The 23927-nt window shown below is 44.5% G+C and overlaps 3 protein-coding genes across 6 annotated transcripts; 2 read left to right on the top strand and 1 right to left on the bottom strand.

Moving 5' to 3' along the window:
* Positions 1–2016: 2016 nt before the first annotated feature.
* On the bottom strand, positions 2017–5831 carry LOC306794544 (chromobox protein homolog 2-like). Of its 2 annotated transcripts, none has more exons than XM_079292654.1 (5): positions 5763–5831; positions 5644–5687; positions 3689–3754; positions 3514–3583; positions 2017–3427 (listed from the first exon to the last, which is right to left on the bottom strand). In XM_079292654.1, exons 1-5 carry the CDS (start codon positions 5826–5828, stop codon positions 2024–2026), a joined length of 1650 nt encoding a protein of 549 aa, XP_079148780.1. In that variant the 5' UTR covers positions 5829–5831; the 3' UTR covers positions 2017–2023. The 2 variants fall into 2 exon arrangements, with proteins under 2 accessions (XP_079148780.1, XP_079148781.1); XM_079292655.1 differs by having other exon boundaries at positions 2017–3424.
* Positions 5832–6869: 1038 nt separating this feature from the next.
* On the top strand, positions 6870–10225 carry cox11 (cytochrome c oxidase assembly homolog 11 (yeast)). Of its 2 annotated transcripts, none has more exons than XM_079293493.1 (5): positions 6870–6937; positions 7434–7477; positions 7554–8039; positions 9453–9578; positions 9666–10225. In XM_079293493.1, the coding sequence occupies exons 3-5, from the start codon at positions 7563–7565 to the stop codon at positions 9852–9854; spliced, it is 792 nt and encodes a 263-aa protein (XP_079149619.1). In that variant the 5' UTR covers positions 6870–6937; positions 7434–7477; positions 7554–7562; the 3' UTR covers positions 9855–10225. The 2 variants fall into 2 exon arrangements, with proteins under 2 accessions (XP_079149619.1, XP_079149618.1); XM_079293492.1 differs by having other exon boundaries at positions 6873–6937; positions 7421–7477.
* Positions 10226–11014: 789 nt separating this feature from the next.
* Positions 11015–23676, top strand: LOC306795326 (prolyl 4-hydroxylase subunit alpha-1-like). 2 transcript variants are annotated; one of them, XM_079293806.1, is made up of 15 exons: positions 11015–11150; positions 14601–14684; positions 15274–15370; positions 15886–16037; positions 16135–16272; positions 16598–16843; positions 17107–17276; positions 17354–17530; positions 17827–17897; positions 18119–18218; positions 20715–20768; positions 20957–21022; positions 21138–21206; positions 22503–22599; positions 23095–23676. In XM_079293806.1, exons 2-15 carry the CDS (start codon positions 14606–14608, stop codon positions 23163–23165), a joined length of 1587 nt encoding a protein of 528 aa, XP_079149932.1. In that variant the 5' UTR covers positions 11015–11150; positions 14601–14605; the 3' UTR covers positions 23166–23676. The 2 variants fall into 2 exon arrangements, with proteins under 2 accessions (XP_079149932.1, XP_079149933.1); XM_079293807.1 differs by having other exon boundaries at positions 11015–11167.
* The last annotated feature ends 251 nt before the right edge of the window (positions 23677–23927 follow it).

Here is a 23927-nt window from a genome sequence, read left to right as displayed (position 1 = left end):
TGGAACGTCAGCTTACATTTATTCTGTGCGTAGTGCAAGAAAATAGTCAACAATACAAATTATTAAAAATTCACATTCATAACAGCTTTGGTCCAAAAGAGAAGTGAAGACGACGACAGAGAAGCAGAAGGATTCACGACGTTGTTCTAATGAGACGTCTTGTTGGACCTGGTTTGGATTCAGGTCCAACAAGCACAACGTGTCCTCCTGAAGACCTGGGGGGGGGGGGGGGGTCCTCTCAAGACCTTCTATCAAACACAGCTGATCCATCAGTAATAATAATGTAATATTAATAATAATTCTCTCGATTCATTCGAGAGAAAACTTAACAAAAACGTCCTCAAACAAATGATCTTCACTCAATGTTCTCTTATTGGCTTCTTTGGGGCTTTCAACCGCACCTCCATGTTCTGCATCAGTTGACGGAGCAGCTGGTCATGTGACCAACAGGTTCCACACATTAACAACAACAGCTCGTGTCATGAACACTGAGAAAGACTCCGTCTGCCGATGAAGAAGAGCATGCGGGGCGACTGAGAGCTCTGGCTAACAAGCGAGTACGTTGACTTTGACTGAATTCATTTAGCGACGCACTTTAATCATCGACGGTCAACAAACCAACGTCCGCACCGAACATCCAGAACATCTGAACATCCAGAACATCTGAACATCCGAACATCCACAACATCTGCAACATCCAGAACATCCGAACATCCACAACATCCAGAACATCCGAACATCCACAACATCCAGAACATCCGAACATCCGAACATCCGCAACATCCAGAACATCCGCAACATCCAGAACATCTGAACATCCAGAACATCCACAACATCCGAACATCCGCAACATCCGCAACATCCAGAACATCCAGAACATCCAGAACATCTGAACATCCACAACATCCGAACATCCACAACATCCGCAACATCCAGAACATCAGAACATCAGAACATCCACAACATCCGCAACATCCAGAACATCCACAACATCCGCAACATCCAGAACATCCACAACATCCGCAACATCCAGAACATCCGCAACATCCGCAACATCCAGAACATCCAGAACATCCAGAACATCCGAACATCCACAACATCCGAACATCCAGAACATCCGAACATCCACAACATCCACAACATCCGAACATCCAGAACATCCGAACATCCACAACATCCACAACATCCGAACATCCACAACATCCGAACATCCAGAACATCCGAACATCCACAACATCCGAACATCCACAACATTCAGAACATCCAGAACATTCAGAACATCCAGAACATCAGAACATCCAGAACATCAGAACATTCAGAACATCCACAACATTCACAACATCCACAACATCCGAACATCCACAACATCCGAACATCCAGAACATCAGAACATCCACAACATTCGGAACATCCGAACATCCAGAACATCAGAACATTCAGAACATCCACAACATTCACAACATCCAGAACATCCGGAACATTCGGAACATCCGAACATCCAGAACATCCAGAACATCCGAACATCCAGAACATTCGGAACATCCGAACATCCAGAACATCCAGAACATCAGAACATCCCGTCCTCACTGAGCTCACTGAGGTTCAGTTTGTTCACAGCTTTGAAATAACCAGAAGACAAAACGAGTCTCACATTAAGAGTCACGTTGTTCTGATACCAGTCTGGATTCTGCTGACTCGGCTTTAGTTTGAATGAGTAATGATCACGTGCACCGTTCACCTCCAGCTCTGGAGTGTTTCTGCATGTGCTGGTACCACATTGGAGGAACCGGTAGAAGTTGAAGTGGGACGCTGGTGTGAAGACTAAACTGTTGAGGATGGATGAAGAACCTCCTCCTCCTCCTCCCTCTGTCCCCCGTGTTGTTGTCTTCTCCTGCTGGACTACGGAGACCACAGAGACCTGGATCGTCTGTTTTGGGACGGCAGAAGGAAGAGTTCTCGGGGGATCCGGGATTCGGACCGGAACCACAACAGAACCCTGAGAGACCCGGTCTCAGCTAGACCCTCAGTGGTTCCGTGAGTTGAAGAATCCCACGCTGGTCGGCGACTCCTTCACCGTCACCGTGATGAAGTTGGCGGTGACGTCGGTGACGAACACGTGCTCCAGGAGGCTCCGGGCCGGCCGCCAGTCCGTGTCGGCGTCGGACCCCGTGGCGTCGTCTCCGAGGCTCGGCCTGCTGTTGTTCGGGTACAGAGCGCCGTCGTCCCGCTCCGACTCGCTGCTGCTGCTGGTCTCGTCCGAGTCGCCGGTGCTGAGCTCGTTCAGGCTGCGGTTCTGAGATGCGAGCGCGTGTTTCCTGTCCTCGTGTCTCACGCCAACGCCCGTAGTCTTGGTCGTGACCTCCTTCCCCCGGTCCTCCCGTAACCTTCTCTGCTCTGCACCGCCGGCGCCCGCTGCCAGTCCGGGCCGCTGCCCGCCCGGACCGCTGCCCGCCCGAGTCTCTTTGCCGCTCCCCGCTCCTCCCTTAGCAACGACAGCGCCGCTCCTTAAGCTCGACCTCGCCGCCACCGCCGCGGCGCCGTTCCCCTGAAGGCCGGCGCCGGCCGCCGGCTTGCTGACGCTCTGCAGGTTGAGAGCTCGGAGGTTGAGCGCCTGGTTGGCTCGGTCTCGAGGCGTCGGCGAGGACCTTGCTTTGGAGAGGTTCTGCTGCTTGTGTTGGACCGACCCGGCGCCCTCCTGCCTCCTCTGGCCCAGCGGGGAGCGCTGAGCCGCCGGTCCACCGAAGCCGCCGTGTAAACCCGACGGCCCCGAACCTCCACCGGGTTTCAGACCTTTGTACCCGCCTCCCGATTCTGAGACGGAGCGCTTCAGCTCGGAGTTCTTACTTTGTGCGGACGGACCGGTTTTGCCGTAGGAGGACGGAGACATGGAACGACTGGTCCAGATGCAGCCGAGGGAACCCGGTTTGGAGGCGGCGGCGGTCTGGGAGAAGGAGCTGGAGGAGGTCTGGGAGGCGGAGGAGGAGGAGGAGGAGGACTCCTCTCTGGAGGACCGGCTCAGACCGGTGTAGGTGAAGCTGGCCGGCTGCAGAGGTTTCTTCACCCCGGGTCGAGGATCCTCCCTGGGGGGTCTGAGCACCTGGTGGTGGCGAGGAGGTGGAGGTGGAGGAGGAAGAGGAGGAGGAAGAGGAAGTCTTCGCTTGGCTTGCCTCAGCGCCCTCAGGTCCGGGTGGAGCGGCTTCCTGCCGCGCTTCTTTTTGCAGGGAGGATCCGGTTTGGCGAGAACCATCTGAGGCCTCTTCTGGGGGACCGGGTGGTGGACTCGAGGCTTCGCCTTCTTACCGTGGTCTTCATCATCATCATCATCATCCTCCTCCTCTTCTGAGGAAGAGGAGGAGGCGGACGACGAGAGGCCGGAGGAAGAGGAGGATGAGGAGCGGCCATCTTTAGTCTCGGCCGGTTCGGGCTGCTGAGAGAAGGAAGAGGAGGAAGAGTGAGAGGAGGAAGACTCTGGTGATCACATGAGAATGTGGAGAGGAGGAGGAGAAGATCTACCAGAATCTTCCTCGGTCTTCCTCGTGGCCGCTTCCCTTTCTTCTGGAACAGAAGCTCTCGCTCTTGTTCTCTGAAGATGAATCACACGTTTACTCACGTTCTTGGAATTAAGTCGTGTTTTATAAATCCTGTTAATTCACCACAAACTAAAATAAAGTGAAATAAATAAACTGACCTCTTGTGGAAAGCTGCCAGCAGCCTCGGGTCCAGAATGTTCTCCTCCGGCTCCCAACTGTTGTGTCTGAACACAGGAAGAGAAGGAAGAGAAGAGAGAGAAGGAAGAGGAGAGAGAAGAAAGAGAAGAGAGAAGAAAGAGAAGAGAGAGAAGGAAGAGAAGAGAGAGAAGGAAGAGGAGAGCGAAGAAAGAGAAGAGAGAAGAAAGAGAAGAGAGAGAGAAGAGAGAGAAGGAAGAGAAGAAAGAGAAGGAAGAGAGAGAAGGAAGAGGAGAGAGAAGAAAGAGAAGAGAGAGGGAAGAGAAGAGAGAGAAGGAAGAGAAGAGAGAGAAGAAAGACAAGAGAGAGGGAAGAGAAGAGAGAGAAGGAAGAGAAGAAAGAGAAGGAAGAGAGGTTTAAAATGTATCTTTATTTCTTTTTTTAAGTTCCATTTACAGAGTTTTACTGTTTCTCAGACCAAACTTAATTCACGCAAACAAACAACAAAAACCTAAAAAAAACAGAAACTCATCGGTTCAGAAACAGAGCATGATCTCTGACTGAACACAGAACGTCGTTCAGAGCCCAAATGTTCACAAAGAGTTCAGTTTTCTTTGTCAGACTGTAGAAACCAAACTCCACCCTGAGCCGAGCAGCCAGCAGTCCGGTCAGCATCAAGCTCGTCCCATTGGTCAGATATTGCACGGTCTCCAACAAACGCTCGGAGGACTTCTGGCAGGGACGCACAGACCTCCTCCACCAGCCCGAGCAGCAGCCTGCTGGACCGGATGTTGATCAGCTCCGCTAGATGAGGGATGGAGGTCTTCATCAGATGACCCAGCTTCACACAGCCGGCCTCTCTCAGTCTGGATCTCAGGCTGACGGACGTCAGGACCTGGGACGTGATATAGCTGCTTCCAAACAGCGGCTCCTCAAAGAGCCACATTCCTGGTGTCGACACAGCTCTCCGATGGACGAATATATATATATTAATAACTAAAGAAAGAAACCATAAACAACACCTACTAACAACTAAATCCTACGGTCTAATCCCGTTTCTTTCCATGGAGGGGCTTAGGACCCAGGGGAATGTCGGTGAAGGAAACAGGAAGTGACGGAGCGGAAGACAGGCCACACAAACAGCTGTTCACCGCTCGCTGGCCGCCCGTTTCTTTTCGGTGTTAATTTATGAATAAAATACCGTGGCGAAACCTCCAGAATCTTACAAAATACCGTGATTTGTATTTTTGGTCATACCGCCCAGCCCTAATACAAACGGTACTTCAATACAACGTTAAAGTACTTCATTTCACTTCCTGCTACTGTAGTACTCTACAGATGATTATAAACTAATAAATGATGATGTATTAGTACATATAAAACGTAAAGTCATTCAAACGAGCTGCTCCTTTAAAGTGATCAACAATAACACCAATCATTATCTGTCTTTAAAGTATTTTTAATTTGGTACTTTGTGTATTTGGGTTTGTAGTAATATTTTAAATGCAGGACTTTTATTTGTAGTATTTATAGTATTACTAGTACTTTCACAATGGTACAATACCAGAGTACTTCTCCAGCTGTGAAGGATGTTTACTGCTTTCATACTGACCTGCTGTGACCATAATAACTGTGTATGTACATATATACAGTATATTATTGTACAATGATATTAACCAGTGTTATGAGTATAAATGTGACCGTGTTATCCGGTGCCGGTGTGTCCGTCTAACAGAACCAGCAGCTCGGTGTGAAAGCGGCTCAGAAAAGCCGAACTGGCCGCTGGGAGCTCGGTGTGTGTCCGGCATTGTGTTGAAGATAATAAAATAAAAGCCCGCAGTTTGATTCACTCTGCTCGGATATTTAAACCCTGACCAGCGGAGAGTAAACACCGTGGCATTGTTGGGCGCCATCTTTTTTTTTTAGTGGAGTGTTGTGTGTCGTTAGCATCAGGTGGCTAGCAGCTAGCTCCACTTACTTGGACGACCACCCTCTCCACTTCACCAGATACTCAAACTTGCCCTGTGGAGAGACGACACGAGAGGTCAGCACACGAGACACGTCACGAGACGACGCACCCCCCGGAGCGTGTCTTACCTTTCTGAGCCGTTTGCTGAGGATGCATTCCGCATCAAATACCTGTCCGACTGTGACCCCCTCCATTACTCCATTACTACCGCAGGAGACCACCGGGACGGAGCGCGGAGCGAGCTGATGACCCACCACGGCCACCGTAGACCCGCCTCTTCATGTCTGTCACGTTTATTATTATAATAACCATATTATTATGATTATTAGACCCTCCTCTACACGTTTATTATTATAATAACCATAGTATTATGATTATTAGACCCTCCTCTACACGTTTATTATTATAATAACCATATTATTATTGTTATTGTTGTTATTGTTGTTGTTTCAGAAATATCTTCAGGAACCCAAAACTGCTTTGACTGAACTTCTTCAGATTACATTTGTTTGATTTGTTTAATAAAGGCAAAATAACACAAATAAACAATATGATGGCATAACAATATAATATCACAAAAATAAATGTAAATAAAAACATGAATAAACATTTATATTAAAAGAAAATAATACGATAACGAGACAAAATATAATTAATACGATGAATTTGTTTGACATTTCTTCTACATCTGAATATTACATAAATTATATAACATATAAAACATGAAATACATGTTCTATATCGTCTCACACGTCACTGGAGCTTCATCACCGATTCATTATTATGTTTATATTGTCTTTATTATGTTCAGGGCGTCACGAGGACTTCTGGGTTTTAACGAGTGTAAAATATAATAATAATAATAATAATAATAATAATAATAATGATGATGATGATGATAACAATATACTGTCGGCCTAAATCTCAACATGTCTTTCATTTCTATAAGGAACATAAAATAAAATAATTATTATTAAAGTTTGGGTATTTATTTAAGAAATAAACAGGATCACACTCACACACACACACATACACACACACACGTGACTTTAAACCAGCTGCAGTTTTAATGAAACTTTAACTAAATCTAAAATGATTTGCAACATGAACGTTGAACGTGTGTGTGTGTGTGTGTGTGTGTGTGTGTGTGTGTGTGTGTGTGTGCGCGTGTGTGTGCGGAACCGTTAAGCGTGCGTCTGAAAGGGGACCTATTTCTGTGTCGCACCAGTGTCACGTGTGTTGCCCTCCGTCGTGTTGGGTAACGTGTGTCTGTGAGCGGTGAATGACAGAGGACTCCACGAAGGTAAAACATCTAAATGACTCAAGTTATTCCTCAGAACTTATTAGTTTATCACCAACTACGCGTCTCTGGGTCTGAACCAGCGGACATGCGCAGTACAGCATAACTGGAGACGTTTGAACTGAAAACATGTGATCTACCGTCACGTGACACCAATATGTGTTTAAGCGTTATTCATAAACTGTGCAGCGTCATTCATGTTTATACCTCAGTCTCAGATTACATCATGACGAATAATATCGACTTCATAAATAGTTTGGAGAACTTACCGTATTAGTTAGATTATTTAATAAACATAGTGTTGAACGCTGAGATATCAATCGATGAGGCTGAAGATGAATCAGCAACAACTCTTAACAATCATTTCATGGTTCAGGTTCTCGAATGTGAAGTTTATTGACGATTAAGATTAAAAGTAATAATAACAATATGCAGCCCCAAGTAACCGCAAACAGTCATGACTGTTATGAAAACCTCATACGACAGATTCCTCCTCCAGGTGAGCTTCCTGCTGACTCGGCCTCCGGCGTGGACCGTCTGCAGGTTCTGCTGACTCGGCCTCCGGCGTGGACCGTCTGCAGGTTCTGCTGACTCGGCCTCCGGCGTGGACCGTCTGCAGGTTCCCGGCATGCTGCTCCCCGTCCTGCTGCGTCCGTCCCTCTGCCGCCCTCGGGCCTCCGTGTTTCTGACCCGGTGTGTCCGGACGCTCCGCTGCGACGCCCCGATGCCGCCGCCTCTCTCTCGGGCCGAGCACTTCCTGCTCCGGCGGCTCCCGCCGCGCCTCCACGCGCAGAGCCGAGGCATCGAGAGCCGAGGCAGGAAGTCCAAGAGCCGGGAGGAGGAGTGGAAGAGCCGGAACAAGACGGGGCTGACGTACATCGCCGCCGCCGGGGTCGGCATGCTCGGCCTGTCGTACGCCGCGGTGCCGCTCTACCGGCTCTACTGCCAGGCCGCGGGGCTCGGCGGCACGGCGGTGGCCGGACACGACGCCCAGCAGGTGGAGACGATGACGCCGGTGAAGGAACGCGTCCTCAAGATCTCCTTCAACGCAGACACGCACGCCAGCATGCAGTGGAACTTCAGACCGCAGCAGAGCGAGATCTTCGTAAGACCTGGTTCCGCTGCACCCTTCAGGTCCATCTGTCTGGTCCTGTTGAGATGAAGCCGCTGAGCTTCTGGTCAAAGTCACATAAATATTCAATTTACACCTAAAGCTGCTGATTCTGCCACGTCTGTTCTGGTCCTGGTCCTCCTGGGTCTGGTCCTGACTCGTGGGTCTGGTCCTGGTCCTCGCGGGTCTAGTCCTGACTCCTGGTCCTGGTCCTCGTGGGTCTGGTCCTGGTCCTCGTGGGTCTGGTCCTGGTCCTCGTGGGTCTGGTCCTGGTCCTCACGGTCTGGTCCTGGTCCTCGCGGTCTGGTCCTGGTCCTCGCGGGTCTGGTCCTGGTCCTCGCGGGTCTGGTCCTGGTCCTCGTGGGTCTGGTCCTGACTCGTGGGTCTGGTCCTGGTCCTCGCGTGTCTGGTCCTGGTCCTCGCGTGTCTGGTCCTGGTCCTCGCGTGTCTGATTCTGGTCCTCGTGGGTCTGGTCCTGGTCCTCGCGGGTCTGGTCCTGGTCCTGGCGTGTCTGGTCCTGGTCCTAGCGTGTCTGGTCCTGGTCCTGGCGGGTCTGGTCCTGGTCCTGGCGGGTCTGGTCCTGGTCCTCGCGGGTCTGGTCCTGGTCCTCGCGGGTCTGGTCCTGGTCCTCGCGGGTCTAGTCCTGACTCGCGGGTCTAGTCCTGACTCGCGGGTCTGGTGCTGGTCCTCGCGGGTCTAGTCCTGACTCGCGGGTCTAGTCCTGGTCCTTGCGGGTCTAGTCCTGGTCCTCGCGGGTCTGGTCCTGGTCCTCGCGGGTCTAGTCCTGACTCGCGGGTCTAGTCCTGGTCCTCGCGGGTCTAGTCCTGGTCCTCGCGGGTCTGGTCCTGGTCCTCGCGGGTCTAGTCCTGACTCGCGGGTCTGGTCCTGGTCCTCGCGGGTCTAGTCCTGACTCGTGGGTCTGGTCCTGGTCCTCGTGGGTCTGGTCCTGGTCCTCGTGGGTCTGGTCCTGACTCGTGGGTCTGGTCCTGGTCCTCGCGTGTCTGGTCCTGGTCCTCGCGGGTCTGGTCCTGGTCCTCGCGGGTCTGGTCCTGGTCCTCGCGGGTCTAGTCCTGATTCGCGGGTCTGGTCCTGGTCCTCGCGGGTCTAGTCCTGATTCGCGGGTCTGGTCCTGGTCCTCGCGGGTCTAGTCCTGACTCGCGGGTCTGGTCCTGGTCCTCGCGGGTCTGGTCCTGGTCCTCGCGGGTCTAGTCCTGATTCGCGGGTCTGGTCCTGGTCCTCGCGGGTCTAGTCCTGACTCGCGGGTCTGGTCCTGGTCCTCGCGGGTCTAGTCCTGACTCGCGGGTCTGGTCCTGGTCCTCGCGGGTCTGGTCCTGGTCCTCGCGGGTCTAGTCCTGACTCGCGGGTCTGGTCCTGATCAGCCCTCTTGTGTCTGTGTTTGGTGAGCAGGTGGTTCCGGGTGAGACGGCGTTGGCGTTCTACAGAGCGAAGAACCCGACGAACGCGCCGATCATCGGGATCTCCACCTACAACGTGGTGCCCTTCGACGCGGGACAGTACTTCAACAAGATCCAGGTAGTCTAGTGCTCTACGGTTCAGGTCCTGACCCGCTAATGCAGACCTGCATGATGAGCTGGTGGTTCTGTGCTGGTCTCTCCGCAGTGTTTCTGCTTCGAGGAGCAGCGTCTGAACCCCCACGAGGAGGTGGACATGCCCGTGTTCTTCTACATCGACCCGGAGTTCGCCGAGGACCCCCGGATGGCCCGCGTGGACACCATCACGCTGTCCTACACCTTCTTCGAGGCCAAGGAGGGTCAGAAGCTCCCTCTGCCCGGGTACAGCTACAACTGAGGACCGCCGGACCGGGAGCCTGGTCCTGGTTCAAGTCTCGGTCCGAGTCGGAAAGAAAATAATCATCCAAGACTGTTAATCTGGTAAAGCCCTGAAAAAGACTTTTACACTGAAAATCCAAACAGGAAATAGAGTTCTCAGTGCTGCGAAGAAATAAAATGTTCAGAGAAATGATTCAGGAAAAAAGTTAAAAAATGACTTTTACTGTGATGTGAGAGCAGTTATAAGTATCTTATTATTATTAATAGAATATATATTTGTATATTTAACAAGTGATGTGTTTTGAAGCGATCAACATAATCTAAATATCGTCATAACTCGGATGATGTAATGTGCTGAGGAGACGGAACAACATTAAAACGTTTCTGTGACTCTGTTTTATTAAGTGTGGTTTTAAAGTTCGATGAGAACAGAAAGTGAACGACGTGGAGCCTGTTAGTGATAATATACATAATATATGTCATAACTTGTATATATGCATGCATGTATGCATGTTATGACATATATTATATATATTATCACTAACGGGCTCCACGTCGTTCACTTTCTGTTCTCATCGAGAACATGCATACGAGAAGGCCGGCTCCATCATTGGCTGCAAACAAGACGATCTGGAAGAGGTGGTGGAGACGAGGACACTGAAGAAACTATGATCCACACTGGATAACCCGGACCACCACCTCCTGCAGGGACAGACTGATGCAGCTCCGCTGTCCCAGGACGGATACAGGAGAACAGTCCTGCCCTCTGCTATAAGACTCTACAATAAATCACCTCTGGACAGATCATCCTCCACATAACGACACACTGCTTCACTGTTTGCTGGGGTTAGTTCATTTAACACTATTCGATTTCATTGTATATACTGTGCATTTTAGTTTTATCTTATATATTCTATATTCTGGTATTTAATTTGTCCTACTCTGTTATTCGATTGTATATATTGTTTTTAATACTTAATATTTTGGTTACTCTGTTACTTTGCTTCTTGGTGTGTCTTGCTGCTGTAACATGTCCCCCTGGGGATGAATAAAGTACATATCTATCTATCTATTTTAGAGAGCGTCCTTAGTCCACACTCCAGTCCAGCAAGTGGCGGCAAAGCGCCCGACAGCCGCCATTAGGAAGAAGAAGAAGAAGCGGAAGAGAAGAAGAAGAAGTTGTGTATTATTGCTGCTAGCTTGACTCTGGAGCAACATTCAGAAGCAGTTTGTTTTTTAATGGTTTAAACCGAAGAGTTTCTTGTTTTCACGATTATTTTCATTGATAAACCCGGAAACGGATCCGTTATTACCGGTAACGTTTCATCAAATGTTAGCTCCACATTTACAGCCTTTATTTAACTTTGGTCTGTAAAGTTTAACCCAGCAGGTCATTGTGCTGTACTGGTGTATATATACATGTTATATATATGATACTGTATGTATACATGTTATATATATATATATGATACTGTATGTATACATGTTATATATATATATGATACTGTATGTATACATGTTATATATATATATGATACTGTATGTATACATGTTATATATATATATGATACTGTATGTATACATGTTATATATATATGATACTGTATGTATACATGTTATATATATATGATACTGTATGTATACATGTTATATATATATGATACTGTATGTATACATGTTATATATATGATACTGTATGTATACATGTTATATATATATGATACTGTATGTATGCATGTTATATATATGATACTGTATGTATGCATGTTATATATATATATATGATACTGTATGTATGCATGTTATATATATATATGATACTGTATGTATGCATGTTATATATATGATACTGTATGTATGCATGTTATATATATGATACTGTATGTATACATGTTATATATATATGATACTGTATGTATGCATGTTATATATATGATACTGTATGTATGCATGTTATATATATGATACTGTATGTATGCATGTTATATATATGATACTGTATGTATACATGTTATATATATGATACTGTATGTATACATGTTATATATATATGATACTGTATGTATACATGTTATATATATATGATACTGTATGTATACATGTTATATATATATGATACTGTATGTATACATGTTATATATATATGATACTGTATGTATACATGTTATATATATGATACTGTATGTATGCATGTTATATATATATGATACTGTATGTATGCATGTTATATATATATATGATACTGTATGTATGCATGTTATATATATATATGATACTGTATGTATGCATGTTATATATATGATACTGTATGTATGCATGTTATATATATGATACTGTATGTATACATGTTATATATATATGATACTGTATGTATGCATGTTATATATATGATACTGTATGTATGCATGTTATATATATGATACTGTATGTATGCATGTTATATATATGATACTGTATGTATACATGTTATATATATGATACTGTATGTATACATGTTATATATATGATACTGTATGTATACATGTTATATATATGATACTGTATGTATACATGTTATATATATGATACTGTATGTATACATGTTATATATATGATACTGTATGTATGCATGTTATATATATGATACTGTATGTATGCATGTTATATATATATGATACTGTATGTATACATGTTATATATATGATACTGTATGTATACATGTTATATATATGATACTGTATGTATACATGTTATATATATGATACTGTATGTATACATGTTATATATATATATGATACTGTATGTATACATGTTATATATATATGATACTGTATGTATACATGTTATATATATATGATACTGTATGTATACATGTTATATATATATGATACTGTATGTATACATGTTATATATATGATACTGTATGTATACATGTTATATATATGATACTGTATGTATACATGTTATATATATGATACTGTATGTATACATGTTATATATATGATACTGTATGTATACATGTTATATATATGATACTGTATGTATACATGTTATATATATATGATACTGTATGTATACATGTTATATATATATGATACTGTATGTATGCATGTTATATATATGATACTGTATGTATGCATGTTATATATATATATGATACTGTATGTATGCATGTTATATATATATATGATACTGTATGTATGCATGTTATATATATATGATACTGTATGTATGCATGTTATATATATATGATACTGTATGTATGCATGTTATATATATATGATACTGTATGTATGCATGTTATATATATATGATACTGTATGTATGCATGTTATATATATATGATACTGTATGTATGCATGTTATACATATGATACTGTATGTATGCATGTTATACATATGATACTGTATGTATGCATGTTATACATATGATACTGTATGTATGCATGTTATACATATGATACTGTATGTATGCATGTTATACATATGATACTGTATGTATGCATGTTATACATATGATACTGTATGTATGCATGTTATACATATGATACTGTATGTATGCATGTTATACATATGATACTGTATGTATGCATGTTATATATATGATACTGTATGTATGCATGTTATATATATATATGATACTGTATGTATGCATGTTATATATATGATACTGTATGTATGCATGTTATATATATGATACTGTATGTATGCATGTTATATATATATGATACTGTATGTATGCATGTTATACACATGATACTGTATGTATGCATGTTATACATATTATACTGTATATATACATGTTATATATATTATACTGTATATATACATGTTATATATATTATACTGTATATATACATGTTATATATATTATACTGTATATATACATGTTATATATATTATACTGTATATATACATGTTATATATATTATACTGTATATATACATGTTATATATATTATACTGTATGTATACATGTTATATATATTATACTGTATATATACTGTATATATACATGTTATATATATTATACTGTATATATACATGTTATATATATTATACTGTATATATACATGTTATATAAATTATACTGTATACATACATGTTATATAAATTATACTGTATACATACATGTTATATATATTATACTGTATACTTACATGTTATATATATTATACTGTATACTTACATGTTATATATATTATACTGTATACATACATGTTATATATATTATACTGTATACATACATGTTATATATATTATACTGTATACATACATGTTATATATATTATACTGTATACAGACATGTTATATATATTATACTGTATATAGACATGGTATATATATTATACTGTATACATACATGTTATATATATTATACTGGTATACATACATGTGGTATATATGTGTATATATATATATTTCATATATATATATATAAGTGGTGATATATTCTTTGTTATATTACAGGTGAAGATTGTTGTTGATGGTTATTTGTTGTTGAAACACAATATTATTATTTCTCTCATGCTTTGCTTCATAGTTCTTGAGCTGGTCTCATGATTGAAGTATAAAGTTATTAAAAGGAGAACTACAAAGTTGCATCAATGAATCGATCTGCTGATTAATCTGCTGATCGATTGGTTTGGTCTTAAATATGTGAGAACAATGAGCTGCAGGTCTTCAGTTTAAAATGATATGAAAGTGATTCATTGATGAGTTTAGATGAAATGAATCTTGATGAAATTAAAAAGAAGATTTAAATGATGCGTCTGGTTTCTCTGAAGGCTTCATGGCTCTCTGCTGGTTGTTGGTCCACATCTTCCTCCTCTCCTCTTCCTCCTCAGCTCACGACTTCTTCACCTCCATCGGTGAGTTCATCGTGTGTTCGATTCCCTCGTGTTCATCAGTACGTCTCCGTCCTCTGATTCACTCTGTGGATGTAAACTCGTGTTCAAAAGATATTCAACATTCACAGTAATGTGGAGCAAATATATGTTTATGACCCTGATATTAATAACTGATCGTTAATGATCCATATGAACAGATACAGATCCGTTGATGTTTGATTACAGCAGCTGGTCTACAAACATCACAATAGTTATGACGTCATCGTCCTAAACATCATTTCAACGCTCTGAAGTCAGTGAACCATCAAAAATATCAATGTTGTACTTTCACTTTGTTATGGTCAGTTATTCAGTGTGCTGTATATTCTCCATCGGGCTGTCTGTGGGATCAGTACGGTCCACTACGGTCCGTTTCACCACGAGCTGTGGATCGAAACAAACAACCTGGTCCGTGTGTTTCACAGGAGACTAAATATTTTTAAAGGGCCAAAACCATTCAGCTCCAGAACCTTCAGCTTCAAACCGGATCAGCGTGACTTTGTTTCTCCCGTTCTCTGATTCATAACAACATTAATAACTTTGACCAAATGATGAAACTGTGTGTTTTCAGGTCACATGACTGAGCTGCTGTCCACCGAGAAGGAGCTGGTCTCCGCCCTGAAGGACTACATCAGAGCAGAGGACAGCAAGCTGCAGCAGCTGAAGAGGTCCGTGTGTGTTCAGGGTTCAGTCTGAGGCTGAAGACCATCTCTGTCCACACTGAGACGTTCACGTCTGCAACCAGGTTTTTAAATGTGTGACTGTGTGCGTGTGTGTGCGTGCGTGTGCGCGTGCGTGTGTGCTTGCGTGTGTGTGTGTGCGTGTACGCGTGTGTGTGCCCGTGCGCGTGTACGCGTGTGTGTGTGTGTGTGCTTGCGTGTGCGTGTACGCGTGTGTGTGTGCGTGTACGCGTGTGTGTACGTGTGTGTGCGTGTGTGTGCGTGTGCTTGCGTGTGTGTGTGCTTGCGTGTGTGTGTGCGTGTGTGTGTGTACGCGTGTGTGTGCGCGTGTGTGTGTGTGCGCGTGTGTGTGCGCGTGTGTGTGTGAGTGCGTGTACGCGTGTGTGTGCGCGTGTGTGTGTGTGAGTGCGTGTACGCGTGTGTGTGCGCGTGTGTGTGTGTGTGCGTGTACGTGTGTGTGTGTGTGTGTGTGTGTACGCGTGTGTGTGTGCGTGTGTCCTCAGATGGGCCGACAGACTGGACCTCCTCTCCTCGGTGGCCCTCCAGGACCCCGAGGGTTTCCTGGGACACCCTGTGAACGCCTTCAAGCTGATGAAGAGACTGAACACGGAGTGGAAAGAGCTGGAGAGCCTGGTGCTGTCTGACATGTCTGATGGTAACACACACACACACACAGGATTCACGTCCTCCGACCGCGTCCACGCCACAGACGACCCACCGCTCTTCTTCTGTGGTGTTTTTTGTCTTTACAGCGTTCATCTCTAACTTCACCATCCAGAGGCAGCGCTTCCCCAACGACGACGACCAGACCGGAGCCGCCAAAGCTCTGACGAGGCTGCTGGACACCTACCAGCTGGACACCAACACCATGTCCACCGGAGCGCTGCCAGGTATCCTCATCCTCTCTCTCTGTGGTCCTGGTTTTCAAAATAAAAGTCCTGCTCCTCTATGAAAACAGAACCATCATGACTAGAAGTAGAGAGAACTAGAACATGACTTCAGTGAGAATAACTCAGTTATGATGACATCAATCGTACATAAAAGTTGAATTCCTTTGATCATTTATTTTACAAAAAATTGAAAAAAATGGAATCTAAATGTTCAACATGCTTCCAAGTGTTCCTTGTTGTCACATGACTGTTGGTCTCAGATGAATCTATCGTGACTCGTGATAGTTTCACTGAGGAGCTCACAAAACAGACGTCTCGTCCTCAGGCTCCTCGTCCCACCGGAGCGCTCTGACCGCAGACGACTGCTACGACCTCGGCAAGGTGGCGTACTCGGAGGCGGACTACTACCACACGGAGCTGTGGATGCTCCAGGCCCTGAGGCAGCTGGATGAAGGCGAGACCTCCGGCTCCGTGGACGCCGTCACCGCCCTGGACTACCTGAGCTACTCCGTCTACCAGCAGGGGGCGCTGGAGCCGGCGCTGGGCTTCACCCGCAGGCTGCTGGAGCTCGGTGAGTCACATGACATGAGTCTGTTTCTGTCTGAGGCCCAATCCCATTCTCCACCCTTTAGTTCTTCCTGACTGACTTCCTGTCTGTCTGACTGACTTCCTGTCTGACTGACTGACTTCCTGTCTGCCTGACTGACTTCCTGTCTGTCTGACTGACTGACTGACTTCTTGTCTGTCTGACTGACTTCCTGTCTGACTGACTGACTTCCTGTCTGTCTGACTTCATGTCTTTATGTCATGACGGATTATAAATGTCCCCGTTAGACCCGACACACCAGAGAGCCATGGGGAACCTGAAGTACTTTGAGTTCCAGCTGGACAAACAGAAGGGGGAGGAAGGGGGGAGGAGGAGGGAGACCCGGGGTCGCCCCCCCGACTACCTTCCAGAGAGGAAGAAGTACGAGCAGCTGTGTCGCGGCGAGGGCCTGAAGATGGTGAGTAGACTCTCACGGTGAAACACACACGCACTTCCTCTTCCTCCTCGTCATCCTGATGCCGTTTCCTCTTTCAGACTCCTCGCAGGCGGAGCCGCCTCTTCTGCCGTTACCACGACAACGACCGCCACCCGAAATACGTGATCGGTCCGGTGAAGCAGGAGGACGAGTGGGACCGACCTCACATCGTCCGGTACCACGACATCGTGTCGGACGCAGAGATAGAGAAAGTGAAAGAGCTCGCCAAACCCAGGGTGAGTTCACCTGTGGAGAGATCCAGATGTTTGGAGCTGCATTCTCTCTAGTGTCCACCAGGGGGCGACTCCTCTGGTTGTATAGAAGTCTATGAGGAAATGACTCTACTTCTCTCTTGATTTATTCCCTCAGTAAACATGAGTTTATGTCTCAATCTCTAGTTTCAAGTCTTCATCAATACAGCATGATGTTCATTTAGTACATTATGGTCCATTTACAGTCACACAGACCATAAAGCAGGGGATGCTTTAGGGCGGGGCTACACGCTGATTGACAGGTCTCTATGTCTCCACAGCTGCGTCGAGCCACCATCTCCAACCCGGTAACCGGTGTTCTGGAGACGGCCCACTACCGCATCAGTAAGAGGTGAGACATGAAGGGAGACGTCTGTCTCTATATATATTTCTCTGCACCTCCTTCTGATCAATAACTCTTCAGCATTAACGTCGGTCATGTTATTAAGTCTCCTCCCTCCTGTCTCCTGTCTCCTCCCTCCTCCCTCCTGACTCCTCCCTCCTGTCTCCTCCCTCCTGTCTCCTCCCTCCTCCCTCCTGACTCCTCCCTCCTGTCTCCTCCCACCCCCTCAGTGCTTGGCTCGGGGCCTTTGAACATCCGGTGGTCGACCGGATCAACCAGAGGATCCAGGACGTCACCGGCCTGGACGTCACCACGGCAGAGGAGCTGCAGGTAAGCAGGAGGAGGAAGAGGAAGAGGAAGATATTATTATTATTACTGTGTGCAGACACAAAACACATGGACCAGATCCAGAGTGAACATCATATTTGAATGGAACCCTAAATGTAACGTGACTCGAGTGTGTATTAAATGTTCCTGTATGCTCTTCTTCTTCTCCTTGTCTTTGTCGTCTCTTCTTCTTCTTCTCCTTGTCTTTGTCGTCTCTGCTTCTTCTTCTCCTTGTCTTTGTCGTCTCTTCTTCTTCTCTTTGTCTTTGCCGTCTCTTCTTCTTCTCCTTGTCTTTGCCGTCTCTTCTTCTTCTTCTCCTTGTCTTTGTCGTCTCTGCTTCTTCTTCTCCTTGTCTTTGTCGTCTCTTCTTCTTCTCCTTGTCTTTGTCGTCTCTGCTTCTTCTTCTCCTTGTCTTTGTCGTCTCTTCTTCTTCTCTTTGTCTTTGTCGTCTCTTCTTCTTCTCCTTGTCTTTGTCGTCTCTTCTTCTTCTTCTCCTTGTCTTTGTCGTCTCTGCTTCTTCTTCTCCTTGTCTTTGTCGTCTCTGCTTCTTCTTCTGCTTGTCTTTGTCGTCTCTTCTTCTTCTCTTTGTCTTTGCCGTCTCTTCTTCTTCTCCTTGTCTTTGCCGTCTCTTCTTCTTCTCCTTGTCTTTGCCGTCTCTTCTTCTTCTCCTTGTCTTTGCCATCTCTTCTTCTTCTTCTCCTTGTCTTTGTCATCTCTGCTTCTTCTTCTCCTTGTCTTTGTCGTCTCTTCTTCTTCTCCTTGTCTTTGTCGTCTCTGCTTCTTCTTCTCCTTGTCTTTGTCGTCTCTTCTTCTTCTCTTTGTCTTTGTCGTCTCTTCTTCTTCTCCTTGTCTTTGTCGTCTCTTCTTCTTCTCTTTGTCTTTGTCGTCTCTTCTTCTTCTCCTTGTCTTTGTCGTCTCTTCTTCTCCTCCTTGTCTTTGTTGACTCTTCTTCTTCTCCTTGTCTTTGCCGTCTCTTCTTCTTCTCCTTGTCTTTGCCGTCTCTTCTTCTTCTCCTTGTCTTTGTCGTCTCTTCTTCTTCTCCTTGTCTTTGTCGTCTCTTCTTCTTCTCTTTGTCTTTGTCGTCTCTTCTTCTTCTCCTTGTCTTTGCCGTCTCTTCTTCTTCTCCTTGTCTTTGTCGTCTCTTCTTCTCCTCGTATTTGTCGTCTCTTCTTCTTCTCCTTGTCTTTGTCGTCTCTTCTTCTCCTCGTATTTGTCGTCTCTTCTTCTTCTCCTTGTCTTTGTTGACTCTTCTTCTTCTCCTTGTCTTTGTCGTCTCTTCTTCTTCTCCTTGTCTTTGTCGACTCTTCTTCTTCTCCTTGTCTTTGTCGACTCTTCTTCTTCTCTTTGTCTTTGTCGTCTCTTCTTCTTCTCCTTGTCTTTGTCATCTGTTCTTCTTCTCCTTGTCTTTGTCAACTCTTCTTCTTCTCCTTGTCTTTGTCGACACTTCTTCTTCTTCTTGTCTTTGTCGACTCTTCTTCTTCTCCTTGTCTTTGTCGACTCTTCTTCTTCTCTTTGTCTTTGTCGTCTCTTCTTCTTCTCCTTATCTTTGTCGACTCTTCTTCTTCTCTTTGTCTTTGTCGTCTCTTCTTCTTCTCCTTGTCTTTGTCGTCTCTTCTTCTTCTCCTTGTCTTTGTCGACTCGTCTTCTCTTTGTCTTTGTCGTCTCTTCTTCTTCTCCTTGTCTTTGTCATCTGTTCTTCTTCTCCTTGTCTTTGTCGACTCTTCTTCTTCTTCTCTTTGTCTTTGTCATCACTTCTTCTTCTCCTTGTCTTTGTCATCTCTTCTTCTTCTCCTTGTCTTTGTCGACACTTCTTCTCCTTGTCTTTGTCGACTCTTCTTCTTCTCCTTGTCTTTGTCGTCTGTTCTTCTTCTCCTTGTCTTTGTCGTCTCTTCTTCTTCTCCTTGTCTTTGTCGACTCTTCTTCTTCTCCTTGTCTTTGTCGACTCTTCTTCTTCTCCTTGTATTTGTCGTCTGTTCTTCTTCTCCTTGTCTTTGTCGACTCTTCTTCTTCTCTTTGTCTTTGTCATCACTTCTTCTTCTCCTTGTCTTTGTCATCTCTTCTTCTTCTCCTTGTCTTTGTCGTCACTTCTTCTTCTCCTTGTCTTTGTCGACTCTTCTTCTTCTCCTTGTCTTTGTCGTCTGTTCTTCTTCTCCTTGTCTTTGTCGTCTCTTCTTCTTCTCCTTGTCTTTGTCGACTCTTCTTCTTCTCCTTGTCTTTGTCGACTCTTCTTCTTCTCCTTGTATTTGTCGTCTGTTCTTCTTCTCCTTGTCTTTGTCGACACTTCTCCTTGTCTTTGTCGACTCTTCTTCTTCTCCTTGTATTTGTCGTCTGTTCTTCTTCTCCTTGTCTTTGTCGACTCTTCTTCTTCTCTTTGTCTTTGTCGTCTCTTCTTCTTCTCCTTGTCTTTGTCGACTCTTCTTCTTCTCCTTGTCTTTGTCGTCTCTTCTTCTTCTCTTTGTCTTTGTCGTCTCTTCTTCTCTTTGTCTTTGTCGGCTGCAGGTGGCTAACTACGGAGTGGGAGGACAGTACGAGCCTCACTATGATTTTGGACGGGTAAATTAAATCATCATGACACTCTATGGGATTTTATTTATGATAATAATGATGATAATAATGTTGTTATTAATCGTTTAATGATGAACCTTTCAGCCCTGATCATTGGATGCTTCTCCTTTTACTTCCTGTTTGTCTCTTCCTCATGGTTTTGGTGTGATATTGATATTATTTTATATTCTTTATAGAAAGATGAACCAGATGCTTTTGAAGAGTTGGGGACAGGAAACAGAATCGCTACGTGGCTTCTTTACGTCAGTAATCATTATTAAATCAATATTTAATAATCATTACTCATTATTTCTGTTTATTGATCATTATTTGATGATAATTGAATCATTATTAACGGCTCCGTGTCTCCTCCTGCAGATGAGTGACGTACCAGCAGGGGGCGCCACCGTCTTCACTGATGTTGGAGCTGCTATTTGGCCCAAAAAGGTTCACTTTCATCATTCTCCTCATCAGTTAACCGACTATTTGTTTTGTCTTTATTCATGAAATAATGAAACATTTAAGGATATTACATTTATTATCATAAAGAAAACCAGAACATTTAAGAGTTACTGTTCATTCTTTCTTGTCCTCTGACTGCTCTGTTCTTATCTCTTGATATGAAACAATATTAAATAGTGCAGTTTATTGTGTAGTCTGCCTTTACAGATGTGATACTTATATTTAACAGGTTTATTATCTTTTAAACTGTATCCTATTGATATCTATTGGTGTTGTTATTTTTCACCATTGTTATTATTAAGAGCAATTAGAACCACTTCTGCATGTCACTGCACATATTGTACATGTTATTTAATGATGAAACGTCCTTTTATGAGGGGTGAGGATGATGAGGGTGGTGGTGAGGATGATGTGAGGATGATGATGGTGAGGATGAGGCTGATGAGGATGGTGAGGATGAGGATGGTGAGGATGAGGCTGATGAGGATGGTGGTGATGAGGATGATGGTGAGGATGATGAGGGTGATGATGAGGATGGTGGTGGTGAGGATGATGAGGATGATGATGAAGATGATGATGATGGTGAGGATGAGGCTGATGAGGATGGTGAGGATGAGGATGGTGAGGATGAGGCAGATGAGGATGGTGAGGATGATGATGGTGAGGATGAGGCTGATGAGGATGGTGAGGATGAGGATGGTGGTGATGAGGATGATGGTGAGGATGATGAGGGTGATGATGAGGATGGTGGTGGTGAGGATGATGAGGATGATGATGATGGTGAGGATGAGGCTGATGAGGATGAGGATGGTGAGGATGATGATGATGAGGATGGTGGTGATGAGGATGATGGTGAGGATGAGGCTGATGAGGATGGTGAGGATGAGGATGGTGATGGTGAGGATGAGGATGGTGAGGATGAGGCTGATGAGGATGATGAGGATGATGAGGATGATGAGGATGGTGAGGATGAGGCTGGTGAGGATGGTGAGGATGAGGATGGTGGTGGTGAGGATGATGGTGAGGATGATGAGGATGATGATGTTGAGGATGATGAGGATGATGAGGATGGTGAGGATGAGGCTGGTGAGGATGGTGAGGATGAGGATGGTGGTGGTGAGGATGATGGTGAGGATGATGAGGATGATGATGTTGAGGATGATGAGGATGATGAGGATGGTGAGGATGGTGAGGATGGTGAGGATGAGGCTGGTGAGGATGGTGAGGATGAGGATGGTGGTGATGAGGATGATGGTAATGATGATGACGATGATTCTTCAGGGCTCGGCGGTGTTCTGGTATAATCTGTATCCCAGTGGAGAAGGAGACTACCGGACCCGACACGCTGCCTGCCCGGTTCTGGTGGGAAACAAGTGGGGTGAGTTCAGAACACGTTTATATGTTCACGTATTAATATTATCAATACGATGACGTTCTGAATTCACACGGCTCATTCAAACCACAGAGTTCTGTCTCTATGTGAGGGGGCTACTTTTATTTTGAAAGGATTTGGTCCATCCCTGGTTTCCTGTTAACATACAGCGACCGTTGGGGATTTTTATTTTGAAAAAACAAGACTTGGAGTTATGTTTTCTGGTGCGTTCACTGCCTGACCAAAGAATCAGAGCACACGGCGCCAGACGTCCTCCTCAGTGACCTCGTGAGCCTTTAGAAGTGTGTTTTCTGGAGCAGAGCTTCCTCTCTTCATGCTCACCTCACCGAGAACAACCAGGACCACGTCCTCTATTCTCTGGTCCACACAACACACAACCCGTTAGCACGACGTTAGCACGTTAGCACCACGTTCACTGGCGATCCTCTGTGTAACCGCTAACGGTCATCCTCTTCTTCATCTTCATCTCTCTGTCTGCAGTGTCCAATAAATGGATCCATGAACGAGGGCAGGAGTTCAGGAGGCGCTGTGGCCTCCAGGAGATGGACTGACCTCCTCCTCCTCCCTTTCATATTTAAACACATTCAGTTCACTAAAGTTCATATCTCCCTCTTTGATCTTAATTACAACAGAAGTCACTTGAACGCAACACGAGTTATCTTGTCGATATCAATTTAAACCTGTTAAACGTCTCAAACATCAACTTTTAAAGCTTTGATCTTTTCCTTGTTGGGAGTTTAAAGGAGGTGGGATGTAATGAAGTACATTTACTCAAGTACAAACTCCTGGTACTTGTACTTTACAAGAGTATTCCCATGTTTATACTTCCACCCCTTCTCATATTTATTCAGCTTATCTTCAGTGACTTCAAAGATCGTCTTTTTGGTCACATGACCTGATCGCAGACTACAACCAGAATACACAACCAGGAAGTAAAAGTACTTAGTTACTTTCCACCACTAACTTTATTATCACGTAAAGAAACGTGTTGTTTGTGAGACACAACGGATTGTTTTGATGAATGTAAAATATGTTTCTCGTCAGAATAAATCAAGAACTGCTGCACACCAGATATTTATCCACAACAATCACCGTGTTTCCATTCACGTATTTTATGAAGTATTTAGTTGTGAATGAAAAGGAGCGTGTTTGAGTTATCAGCAGATATGAAAAACTAAATTATTAACATCAATAGAATTATTAATGTCAGTAAGATGATTGACGATTATTAATAATAACGGGGCTCCACCCTGAGAACAGGAACCAACAACAAACTATGAACTGATAATTAATACTCACTCACAATGCCAACA

Source organism: Melanostigma gelatinosum (assembly GCF_949748355.1).
Source record: "Melanostigma gelatinosum genome assembly, chromosome: 21".
Classification (NCBI taxonomy): Eukaryota; Metazoa; Chordata; class Actinopteri; order Perciformes; family Zoarcidae; genus Melanostigma; species Melanostigma gelatinosum.
This window is presented reverse-complemented; position numbering and strand designations above follow the sequence as displayed.